A 12306-nucleotide genomic window follows, 5' to 3' on the forward strand; every position below is an offset into this window, starting at 1 on the left:
TTTGGCCTAAGTTACTCTTTAATAGCCTTATCATACTTGGGCAAGGCAGTCCTAAATGGATTCATAGTTGTGTTGGTATTTGTAATATCTAAAATGTAACACTACACTGACTTTGCTTGAGGGGTCAGCACAGATTATGCAGCACAGACAAGCTGCACATTATTAGAGAGGAAACATTCCTCAGATGGTTGGTGGATCTGGCAACCTGACTGCTTGGCATGTCTGTCTTCTGTGGTGTGTGTGTGTGTGTGTGTGTGTGTGTGTAGAGTTGGCAGCACTACACACACTCCGATGTCACGGTCATCTTCAACATCTGTCCACTTGGAGAATTACCCGCCAGAACTCCAGGCAACGAGGAAAACTGCTGGTTTCATCTTCAGCAGCCTCAGCAACACCTGCAGTGCTGACTTATCCAACATATTACAACTATGCATACACTATATAGACAAAAGTATTGAGACACCTGGACATTACATTACATTCTAAACACGCAAACAGCTCTGCCGCTATAACAGCTTCCATTGTTCTGCGATGGCTCATCCACAAGAGGTTTTTTTTTTTGCCTATTCATTCATGCAATAGAGCATTTGTGAGGTCACACACTGATGTTGGACCAAAAGGCCTGGCTCACAATCTCCATTCCAGTTCATCCCAAAGGTGTTGGATGAGGTTGAGGTCAGGACTGTGTGTGGGCCAGTCAAGTTCTTCCACACCGAACTCATCCAAGCATGTCTTTATGGAGCTTTGCTTTGTGCACTGGGGCACAGTCATGCTGGAATAGAAAAGGGCCTTCAACAAACTGTCCAAAATGTCTTGGTGTGCTGAAGCATTAAGATTTCCCTTCACTGGAAGTCAGGGGCCGAGCCCAACCCCTGAGAAGCAGCCCCACATGTCTGGATACTTTTGTCTATATAGCGTCTGTAACAAATGCAGACTCTTCCACGCAACGAGACGGGCTCACTGAATAGCTTAACGAGGATGAAAACAGTGTGAATCCTGTATTATGACCCTCACAGTCACCTGATCTCAAGTCAGCTGAACACCTCTGAGAGACTGAGGGCGAAGACCCGTCTGGCAAAGTCTGGCTTATACATTTAATTATTTTTATTCCGTTACCTTCAATTTTTTCCATATTCTTCCTCTTGTGAGACACTTTGTAACTTTTCTAAATGGCAGTACAGAGTGAGTGAAGCTTGCTTTGCCATGTGGCTGATCTTCCGCGAGCCTCGCCGCTTCTTGTGCGGATGATCCCCGCCCACGCCGAGCGCGCTCAAACCGGTCATTGGTTCGACGGGACACCGTCCCACCCACTGGTGGAGTTTGTAACTTTACAGCGAGACGCACAGTGGGAGGTCATCCATCCACTGGAGGACACAGATGAGGACGGCAGTTACTTGTATCTGCACGGCGGAGATGTTGTAAACTCCCTGAGAAGTTCTTAAGACTTTTCTCAGTCCACGAATGAAGCTGTGAAGCCGCCCGCTCGGTCACAATGTGGAAACCCGCCGGTGGATCAACGAGCGCCGCCTTCAGCTTCAGCGCCGCCGCCGCCGCCGTCACCTGCCTGCTCGTGACCGGGATGCTGGTCGTCACCGTCGGACAGCTGAGCAGCGGAGACCCGGCGGAGCCTCTCGCTCCAGCGTCGGGTGGAAAAGTTTTCTCGGCGTACTTCAGGAAACTGAGCCGGGAGAGGAGGGCGATAAGCGGCCCCCCGAGGAGAAGCCCACCCCCCGGGCCGGTGGAGCATCTCTCCGCGGCCGACCTGTTCATCGCGGTGAAAACCACCGGGAGGTATCACCGCCAGAGGCTGGAGCTCCTGCTGGACACCTGGATCTCCAGAAACATGCAACAGGTGAGTCGCTGAGAGAAAACAGTTCAGCCGAATTTCTTACAGGGAAATTTGTGAGATCAGACCATAATGAGAGAGATTTCTCCCGGTCAAATCGCAGACATTGATTAGATTTTAACTTTTAGAGAGAAAAACTAAAGCATGACTTGACCGCTGTAGCTGCCAGGTCCAAAGCATTCAGGAAATGATTGTTATTGTGTGCAAATTTTAGTCACACGACGTCAGAATGAACAGGCTGCCTGGCTGCTGTTTTACTTTACTTGGAAATCACTCAGGTGTTTTGTTGATGTTGTTTACCAACAGGTTAAGGAGAACGTCTCGCTCCTTACCTGTCCTCACTTCACCAAATACTTCCTGTGTCATTCAGGATCAGAGCTCCGATGTGCATTATAACAGCAACAGTTCTAATATCAAGGGAAGTTGTATGTGCGTAACGGTTTCCCTCATCTCCTGCTGCAATTGCAAGCAAGTTTTAAACCCCCTGAAATGCGACTGGTTTCCGCTGGCCCTTTGATCCAGGATCGTAAAACAGAGATAGAAGCCTTTGTAATGTATGAGAGGGACATCTGAGGGCTAACAAGCCGGGCACACTGCTGCTAATGTGTTGACACAATACGGGCAGGGGGCATGAACAGGAAACACTATACTGTCGGACTGTGGTGGATGAATGAGGTCTGGGTTTCATCAAGTGGTCCCCCCATTGGTTTCAGGACTGCAAATACAACAAAACAGTTGTTCAGTTGTTGTCATCCTGAAGAGCCAGCTCTAAGCATCAGAACATCTGATTGGTCATGGCTTTGAGGTGATAGGGGAAGTCGAGGAAATTTCAAAGCACTTCGCCTTTTCAGAGGTGGAAAGTGGCAAAATAAAAGTAGGATTTTTAAGGTACTTTTGGTTCAGCTTTTTACTTCTACTCCACTGCATTTAAGAGCGAAATATTGTCCTTTATGCGCCAATAGATTAACCATAAGCCAGTGATTTACTCAAGTGCTTTTTTAAGAGATTAACTTTTAGTATTTTTCTTTTGTACCCCCTTTACTCAAGTAAATTACATGTTTGATTAATTGCTGGAAACTGTAGTAAATGTCCGTCGTCCTCAGAGTTCAAAGTGCTGTCTTCTGACACTCCAAAGGTGTGCAGTTTACTATCACAGAAGAAGAAGAAAACCAGAAAATAGTCATTTTTTTGCTCAGTCATATTGGAAAAATCTTGTCCAAGTCATTAAACCACCAGTCCTGTGATCTGGAGGAGTTACAACATGACTACTGGATCTGAAAGAAAGGATGTTGGGCACGAGGAGGGAGTCTCAGCTGCAGAGCCTCACAGATGAGTATCTGAGATCAAACGCGATGCACAGACAGCTTTTTGGTCTGAAGCACAGTGGTGAGCGAATCAAAGACGAATCTGTTGCTATAAAACACATGGCGACTGTGGCGAACTGCACCCAGCGGCTTCAAAGCTCGTAATCGAATGCAGACGCGACTGCGGAGCGCGCGGCGGTCGTTCTGATTTCCGTTTAAACCTCGAAGAACTTGTCCGCGTCTCATCTCGTGCCGCACGGACGCTGTTGACGTGTAAACAGAGCCTGTGCGGAGGGGAAATCAGCTGATGTGTGTCTGAAGCGCTCCTGCCTCTGCTCTCACGCTCAGGTGTGTGTAACCCTACCTGTTTCCCAGACACACCTCTGTGCTGTAAGACTGCTGAGTAATGGAAATACACACACACACACACAAAGTGTTCTCACAGTGTTACCTTCACAAACACAGATGCCATGGGAACTCAACAGATTTCTCATGGGAAGTTAAAAATGTGTCTGATCACAAGAGAACAGCACACACACACACACACACACACACACACACACACACACACACACACACACACACCACTTTCTCCTCAGTTGTTGTTGTTTCCTGGATCCACCACCCCCCATCCAAAACCACATTTTCTCTCTTCACTCTGACACCCCCCACCCCTCCTCCCACTGCTCCCCCAGCTTGGCTCAAGCATACACTGGTATGACACACACACACACACACACACACACACACACACACTCTAACGAGAGGCTGACTGCTCTCTAGAGGCTTGAGAAGCTCAGAGAGTGGGAAAAAAAGACTGACGAATACTCACAGCTGGCTGGATTCTGTCTCTACCACAGGCAGTGGTGGTGATCACACAGATTTATTGTTTGAGTTTGTGCTGCATGGCAGGAAGGTTGCAACTAAGTGGGATCCCTCTGAGCTGCGGTGGAGGGGGCAGACAGTATGTTCAGTGGGGGGGGGGGGTGTTGTGCTGCTGGCTGACTTTTAGCTGGGTGAAACAAAGCATGAATTATAGGGCTTTTAGGAGGAAAAAGTAAATAGACAAGTTACGGCAAACTTAAAATTATGTTGTTACAGTAATCATTTGATGTCAGGTCCTTCGGAATAAATTAGTGTCTGAAGGCTGGCTCCATAAACGGAAGCAGAGTTTTTGGCATTTTCTCAACTGATGTTCTGCCAGGCCTGCACTGCAGCAGCCCGTTAAGTATTGATCTGTTGAAAGTTGTCTTGGCATCTGCTGTTGAAAAGTTAAAGTTTTATAGACTTCAAGGACACAAAGTGCATTGTTTTAACGACATTAAAATAACTATGTTACGTTATTAAGTGGGTCTTATCTAGACTTGAAATACAGTTGCCGGGTTGCCTTCAGAAGACTCAAACCGTATCTAACCGAGACATCCAGAAACCCTTTGCAACCAAATTTAGCAGAGTTACTCAAGGGATGGCAATGTCCAGAACTTTAGTCTGCACACAACTAGCAGATAGATTGCCATTAAACTTCATACACACAGTCATAGTCCCCAGAGGATGAACTGTTGTAACTTTGTGGCCCCCAGTTCTTCATTGAGCTCCATCATCAGGTCACATTTTTAATTTGTCCAACACTAACTGAATAGTGAATTAATGACTTTCCCATCAGCCTCAGCTGTACTTTGTGTGTAGTGCTGATGTTAGCATGCTGACACACTAAACTACACTATATAGACAAAAGTATCCAGACAGACCTCTTTATGGGGATCATACCAAGACATTTTGGACAATGCTATGCTTCCAACTTTGTGGAAACAGTTTGCTGAAGGTTCTTTTCTATTCCAGCATGACTGTGCCCCAGTGCACAAAGCAAAGCTCCATAAAGACATGCTTGGATGAGTTTGGTGTGGAAGAACTTCACTGGCCCACACAGAGTCCTGACCTCAACCCCATCCAACACCTTTGGGATGAACTGGAACGGAGATTGTGAGCCAGGACTTTTGGTCCAACATCAGTGTCCGACCTCACAAATGCTCTGCTGCATGAATGGACACAAATTCCCACAGAAACACTTCAAAAACCTCCACAGAAGAGTGGAAGCTGTTATAGTTACAGAGCTGTCTGTGTGTTGAGAATGGGATGTCATTAAAGTCCCTGTTTGTGTAATTGTCAGGTGTCCCAGTACTTTTGTCTATATAGTGTAAGATGGTGAATGTGGTAAATGTTAGTACATCCTCACCGAGCAGCTAGCACGTCTCTAGACTTATCTGCCCTGCCAATCACTACAATCGTGCTCTCTGGGCATCGCTCCCTCTGGTTGTTGCTTGTTTGGGGGGGTGGGGGGTGGGGGGGGGTGGGGGGGGGGGGGGGGGGGGGGGTGGGGGGGGTTGACCTCAGTTCAGTCTTCAGCGAGTGGTCTGAGTTAATTAACTGACTTGGACAAGAACATCACACTGCATGGCCATGAAAACTGATAGGATACTTTGTCAGCATGTTCTTGATTTATGTTGTCCTGCTGCATTACTCTTAAATCTGGAGACTTTGTACATAAAGAAGTAAAAGTCCTACGCTGTGCGCTTGGTGTGGACCTAAAATGAAAGCTGAGACTCAGCAGTTCCACCCCATTGTCGGAGCCAAGATAGTATTTACAGACTGCTCTGCATGTGCACCCAGGGTGTGTGTTTACTTCCTGTGGAAAGTTGGGGCTTCCTGAGTGCGCAATGACCCTTAACCCCATCACTCATCACATAAACACTCGTGTACACACACAACCACACACACACACCCAGCCACAGGGTTGAGACCAGCTGTTCTGCTGCTGATAGACAAGAGGCTAGCCTTTGTCTTGGCCTCCATCCAATATCAGCATCGCTTGCTGCTGCTCAGTTTGTTGTGTGACCGAGGAAACAGGTGGAGTCTCACCTGAGATCACAAACAATTGTTCACGAACAATGACGGTGGAGCTGCGAGAGCCTCCTCTGCCGCATGGCGGTGCTTTTGTTTCCCTGCTGGTCGCTGCAAGACGCTGGAACAACGACTGAACTCTGTGTGTGTGGGTTTGTGTGTTTTTCAGACGTACGTGTTCAGTGATGGAGAGGATGAGAAGCTGAGGAAAAGGATGGGTGAGTTGCTTATGCACACACACACTCACGCACACACACACACACACACACACACACACACACTCACACACACAGCGGTTTTGCTGAGTAGCAGCAGTGTTATCTGCACAAAGCAGGAACCAGGCTGCTGACTGGGCAATACCGTGTTTCCATGAAAAGCAGGAAGTCACTTCAGTTTAATCAACAGGCTTTTCCTCATCTTACTCACGGTCTTGTTATCCTTTGAATGAGGTATCCCCTGAGACACGTTGCACAGCTCAGCACAGAAAAAAACATTTTAATGAGGATTTTTATTAGCACGTTTTCAGGCAGTCGGGTTATGCTGGGATTTCTTATGTCAGATACGAACATTTAGTCAGAGTTGCTCCATTAAACAAAGACCTTTCTTTTTCATCCCCATTCAAAGTCTTTTACCATCACTGTGTCAGGGCTGGTCATTAATTTATGTGTTCTATTGGTTATCAGGAGCCCACCTGATCAACACCAACTGCTCAGCGGCCCACGACCGCCAGGCCCTCTCCTGTAAGATGGCCCTGGAATATGATGCTTTTATTAACTCTGGCAAGAAGTAAGACACACACACACACACGCACACGCACGCACACACACACGCACACAAAGAGTGTTTCCCTAACTCTCATTGCTGTCTGTTGCAGGTGGTTCTGTCACGTCGATGATGATAACTACCTGAACGTCGGCTCCCTGCTGAAGCTCTTGTCTCAGTACAGCCACATGCAGGACGTTTACATCGGCCGGCCGAGCCTCGAACGGCCGATAGAGGCCACAGAGAAGCTTGGCACTGCCCAAATGGTACATTTTTAACAATTTCCCGTTTATTATTGATTGCTGACTTTTATTAGCTTATTTATTTTTGATTTCTACTGCATTGTGGTGGATAGCAATGTCCCTGCAGGACGTGTGGATGGATGCAATGAGAACAGCAATGAGGAAAAGCGTCTGCCACATTTTGTGCATGGCCCGTCCACTTTTTCGCTTTCTCCCATACACTTACAATCACACACTTACACTCTAACAGTAAAGTTACTATTCAGTTACTACTCAGGGTTTTGTTTCTGTGTCAGATAAATAAACAAATCCCCTCCTCCCTGTTCCATGACTAAAATATGAATGTAGATCTCGTTCCTCGGGTAGACTCCAACCTCGTCTAGAGTGACACGTACATTTGTTTCTGGTTCACTGGTCCCGGGGCTGAAACGCAGCATCCAGCGCTGTTTCATTACAGCTTCCTTCAGTCTCGCTGTGTGTGTTTGTGTGCAGAGGCAGGTGCATTTCTGGTTCGCCACGGGAGGAGCGGGATTCTGTCTGAGTCAAGGCCTCGCTCGCAAGATGAAACCCTGGGCGAGGTAAATCTCCACCAACAAAAATTACGAGATTGTTTTGGCGCTGTGTCAGCTACATCGTAAAACCTGCTCGCTGTCACGCTCTCTGCTCCTCCCTTCGTTTAGTGATGGCACGTTCATGGCCACAGCTGAGCACATCCGCCTCCCGGATGACTGCACTGTCGGTTACATCGTGGAAGCGCAGCTTGGCGTGAGCCTCACCCGCTCGCCGTTGTTCCACTCGCACCTGGAGAACCTAGGACTGGTGTCAGACATACAAAGCCAGGTACACACACACACACACACACACACACACACTCACGCACACATGCAGGTCTACCAGCTGTCTAAACTGCTTGTTGCCCCCCCTTTAGGTGACGCTCAGCTATGGAACAGTGGAAAACAGCAGAAACACTGTCAACCTGAGAGGAGCGTTTTTAGCAAATGAAGATCCTACAAGGTAAAGTGTTTGTGTGTGTGTGTGTGTGTGTCTTTTTATGGCAGATATGCAGAAAGTTCAATACAGTGAAACATCTGGGGCTACAGCTAACAATTATGTCATGATTTACTGTTTGGCCTAGAAAATGTCATAAAACTTCCAGTAACAGAAAACCTCTTTTGTTTGGCCAACAATCGAAAACCTTCAGACATTCAGTTTGTTATCGAAGACAAAGCAAAGCATCAAATCCTCACGGCTGAGAAGCTGAAATTAGAAAAGTTTTGACAACTAGTTTCTGAAAATGGCTGTGATCAAGAAACCAATTAAAGACTGAATTAATTTTTCATTTCTGATTTATTTTCAAGCCAACCGACAGAAAAAATACAGAAAAAGATGAAAGTTTGTGAATACAGGACCTGTTTTTTTGTTCGCTTTCTTCCAAACAATCCACTCTCCACGATGCTCAGTCTGACATGAGAGGTGGCCTTGAATAATCCGTGAATAATCGCAGCACAGGGGCCGCATTACATCAGCACACTCATCCTGACATCAGAGGCAAACAAAGCAAAACAAAGGATAAAACACAAACTGATCTTATCTCAAGTCTTCCTGACATTAAGGGGAATTATTTTTTCTTTGCCTCCCCTCCCTCCTTTCTTTTGCTTTTGTTTCATCCTCCAATCAGTATTATTGTGTCTTGAAATGGGCTAATTGTCATGTTATTTCTGTACCTTATCGGCACCGATGGCTGTGTGCCCAGAGGGTGGCGGGGGGAGGGCAGGAGATATTGAGATAAGCCTGTGGACAGGTGGATGAGTGAATTGAAAATGACTAAAAGTCTTTTCACACAAGCAATAGCACATTGTGTGTGTGTGTGTGTGGTATTTTTGTCCGTTTCAGGAAAAGCTTTAGTTTAACACATATGTACTGCATTTCTCTTTTATGTAAGGGCTTCATGTTGTGAATGTTTTACTACTATGACAAGTTTCCTGGCTTTGTTCATTGTGTGTGCGTGTGTGTATTCATGACTAATTGTATTCACAGTCTTATTTTGAAATCCCCAGTTGGCAGCTTCCAGGCATTGTGAAACTAATTTCCGTCTCTTTGTCAGGTTCAGGTCGGTCCATTGTCTGCTGTACCCAGACACTCCTTGGTGCCCCAGCCCCCAGCGACTTTAACACCCATCCAGAGATGGAGGCAGACTGGTGGAGGAGAATAATGTCTGCCTAAACTCAATTTTCTCGCCAGGAGGAGGAAATCACTGCAGACATCCAAGGATAAAGAGTCTCACTGCTGCCCTCCTCAGCCTCCACCCAGCTGATGAATCTCTGAGACGTGTGTGGTCTGGGTCTGCACTGCCTTCCTTTGGGAAGATCTAATGTTTTATGAGTCTGACACCTGAACTCTGCCGGGGGTCAGAAGGCCAAAAATTGCAACAAGAGGAGAATATGAAAAGTTGATCTATCTAGAAAACTCTCAGATCCTGAAGAAAAGAAGTTTGACCCAAGTTTGGGAGGAGAGGAAAGTCCATGTTGTCACCTGAATGAAAAGGGTTTATCCTCTGCATGGTGCAGCCTGTCAGACCTGCCTTATCCCTCCTCTGTCTTTGTCAGTCTCAGCTCTTCAGCTCCAGCTGTACTCGGGCTCAGCTGTGCATTGAACGTAACGTCGAGAGCCTGAGTCGGGCTTGTCTCTTTGTTTTTCTCCCATCGGGTCTCCGGTTGTGATAACGTCGCACTCACCAGCATCATTACTGAAATCCGGGAACATGACGACGTAGCAACGACTGGGTCAAATTATTATCAAATTATCCACAGCATTTTATCTGGAGGAAAAACTGAAGTTGGTCAAAGGTCAAAGTTGAAGCAGGAAGTCATCTGTAAACTACCGTAAATTCGCTTTTACCTTCGTTCTTTAAGGGTTCTTTCCCCTTGAAAACATCTTTTTAGTGTGCAGCAATTAACATGGTGAGTGCGATATCATTACTAAGGAGATTATGATTATGGCCAAAACTACGACAAGCCAAGTTTTAAGAAATTGAATTGTCCTTTTACTGTAGTGTTGGCTAAATGGACGCTTTTGAGTCGCTGGAGTCACCAAAGCATTCATGCACCGTATTGGCAGGCCACCCGATAAGTTATTGAGAGATTTAACCCTGAACTGAACTGTCATGTTTGAGCGTTTGAGCTAAACATGAGACTGGTTTGAATGTAGCAGAAACCCCACTGTCCCGCTTTTTTCACCATTCAGTGTTAGCTACTTTGGATTCAAATGATGAAGTGAGCTTCATCAGCACAGAAATGCAGGAGGAACAATCATTCATCATTTTTCAGCATAATGAGGCACCGAACGTCAGGGGGATTTTGATGGTTTTTCCAGGCTTTTTATCTTGTCAGTTTTCTGTTCTCTGAAGTATATCATAATGACTGAGCACTTTGCTGTTTTATTTCTACTGTTTCCGATTCATCAAGATAAACTGACATTGGGGGGGGGGGGAATCAGCGATTCGGAAAATGCACTCATTTGTTTTCTTGCCTAGAGTTAGATGAGTGGATTGATAATACTGTCATGTCTGCACACTAAAAGCCACCAGTTAGCTTAGCTGAACCGACACAGCTGACCTGGCGCTGTTTGACGCAACCCCCTGTGACTTTACACTTCAGTTTGTGTACAGACATAAGGTGTTACTGAAAGAGCTTCACCCGTGGTTCAGACAAAACCAGCCCAGCTGCTTCCTCCTGTCCTCAGTCTTTGTGCTAAGCTAAGCTAAGCTAAGCTAACCGACTGCTGGTTCCAGCCACGTGCTCACCATGCAGAATCGATCTTCTCATCCAACTCCTGGCAAGAATCCAAAGCACGACTGAATGAAGTATTATTCTACAATAACTGGACTGATTTCATATCCTGAATTCGTCCAGTCAGGCCTCTGTGAAAACATTTGTCTTCTAAAACGATTAATATCACCTGTCTTCATCCATTTAAAGGAGTGGAGCACGATTGTCACTGATAATACACGATACACCAGCAGTGTAACAAAGATTTCCCCTTTGAGATTTTGCTGACATGTGACTCATGTTGAGTCGTCTTCTACCTTTCTGCGCACTGAAAGCAGTTGTTAAAACTGAATGAAAGTCCTTAAGTTAAATTCTGTCCCTTGTTAAATGAATGTATATGATGAACTGTTGCTTCTGAAGCACATGTTCTCTCTCCAGTATCTGGACATTATGGTTGAACTTAATAAAAATTAGTTTTTGGTCAAATAATGTGCTGTAACACTTTAAAAAAATTAAACAGGGTTGTGACCTTTCACCTCTGACCTTGTTTATGATCTGTTGGGTTCCTGCCTGGAGACCAAACGTCCCCACCCACACAAAACCCCACAAAACTTCACCACACGCACACACATACACACACTTAAACAACAGCAGTCCTCTTATCCGATCGAGCTGATCGATGTTGGACCGTGTGGGCAAAGAGGAGCACTTTCACAGAGAAGTGAAGCAGTGAGTTTGGAAGTTTAAGATGCTCCTGAGCGGACAGTGACACCTCCTGGCTGCATGTGTTACTGCATAATGACCGGCTCACTGCTGCTTCTCCTGAGGCACTTTTAATTCAATTGACTCTATTATAAAGCTTGTCAGAGGTCTTTGTAAAGGTCTTTGGATTGTGTAAACCAGAGACAAAGAGGGAAATAAGCCCAGACTTTATCAGTGTGTCCCTGACAAAGTTCGACATATTGTGTTTCCAAATATATTATAATATCAAACCAAACACAGGGGTGGCAAGTGTGTCATCAGACCCCTCATCAAAAATGACCTTCACTTTCTTAGTTTTAACTTTTAACAATAAATCCAGACCAAACCGGTCAAAACAGTCTTCTGACCGCTTTCTTTTTCCTCCACTTTTTGCATATCAAAAGTAGGTTAGCACCACCAGAAATAGCCAGACAGACAATAGCCAAACATGATTCCCCCTGTGAAAAGCTGACTCAAGGTGCACAGGAAAATACAAACTAGAATCTGCATAGTCGCACAACACATTTACCTGTTTGCTTTGTGTGTTTGAGTTTTTGGAGAGCTTCAGAGACACATTATTGTCACATTTTGTTTGACACCATGACCTTTAACCAACTTAAAGCATGTGCTGCTGATGTTGTTCTGGACAGCTACTTCAAAGATTATGGAGGATTATGGAGCCAAATCAGGTCCAAAAGTTTCATTAATTTAAGAAAAAAAATATTTGATCTATTTTCAGTTTTCAC

General features: G+C 45.6%; 1 protein-coding gene across 1 annotated transcript; it reads left to right on the forward strand.

Moving 5' to 3' along the window:
* Positions 1–1018: 1018 nt before the first annotated feature.
* On the forward strand, positions 1019–9824 carry LOC124049318 (beta-1,3-N-acetylglucosaminyltransferase lunatic fringe-like). The gene is made up of 8 exons (XM_046370815.1): positions 1019–1852; positions 6218–6266; positions 6732–6834; positions 6923–7076; positions 7545–7630; positions 7733–7892; positions 7981–8066; positions 9157–9824. Exons 1-8 carry the CDS (start codon positions 1493–1495, stop codon positions 9221–9223), a joined length of 1065 nt encoding a protein of 354 aa, XP_046226771.1. The 5' UTR covers positions 1019–1492; the 3' UTR covers positions 9224–9824.
* Positions 9825–12306: the final 2482 nt, after the last annotated feature.

This window comes from Scatophagus argus, chromosome 2 (genome assembly GCF_020382885.2).
Source record: "Scatophagus argus isolate fScaArg1 chromosome 2, fScaArg1.pri, whole genome shotgun sequence".
Taxonomy (NCBI): domain Eukaryota; kingdom Metazoa; phylum Chordata; class Actinopteri; family Scatophagidae; genus Scatophagus; species Scatophagus argus.

What these genes read in the sequence shown, in the direction of transcription:
- LOC124049318 (XM_046370815.1), top strand. Translation starts at nt 1,493, where the DNA reads ATGTGGAAACCCGCCGGTGGATCAACGAGCGCCGCCTTCAGCTTCAGC. An exon ending in TCTCCAGAAACATGCAACAG is followed by an intron (nt 1,853 to 6,217) that starts GTGAGTCGCTGA and finishes TGTGTTTTTCAG; the next exon opens with ACGTACGTGTTCAGTGATGG. An exon ending in AAGATGAAACCCTGGGCGAG is followed by an intron (nt 7,631 to 7,732) that starts GTAAATCTCCAC and finishes CCCTTCGTTTAG; the next exon opens with TGATGGCACGTTCATGGCCA.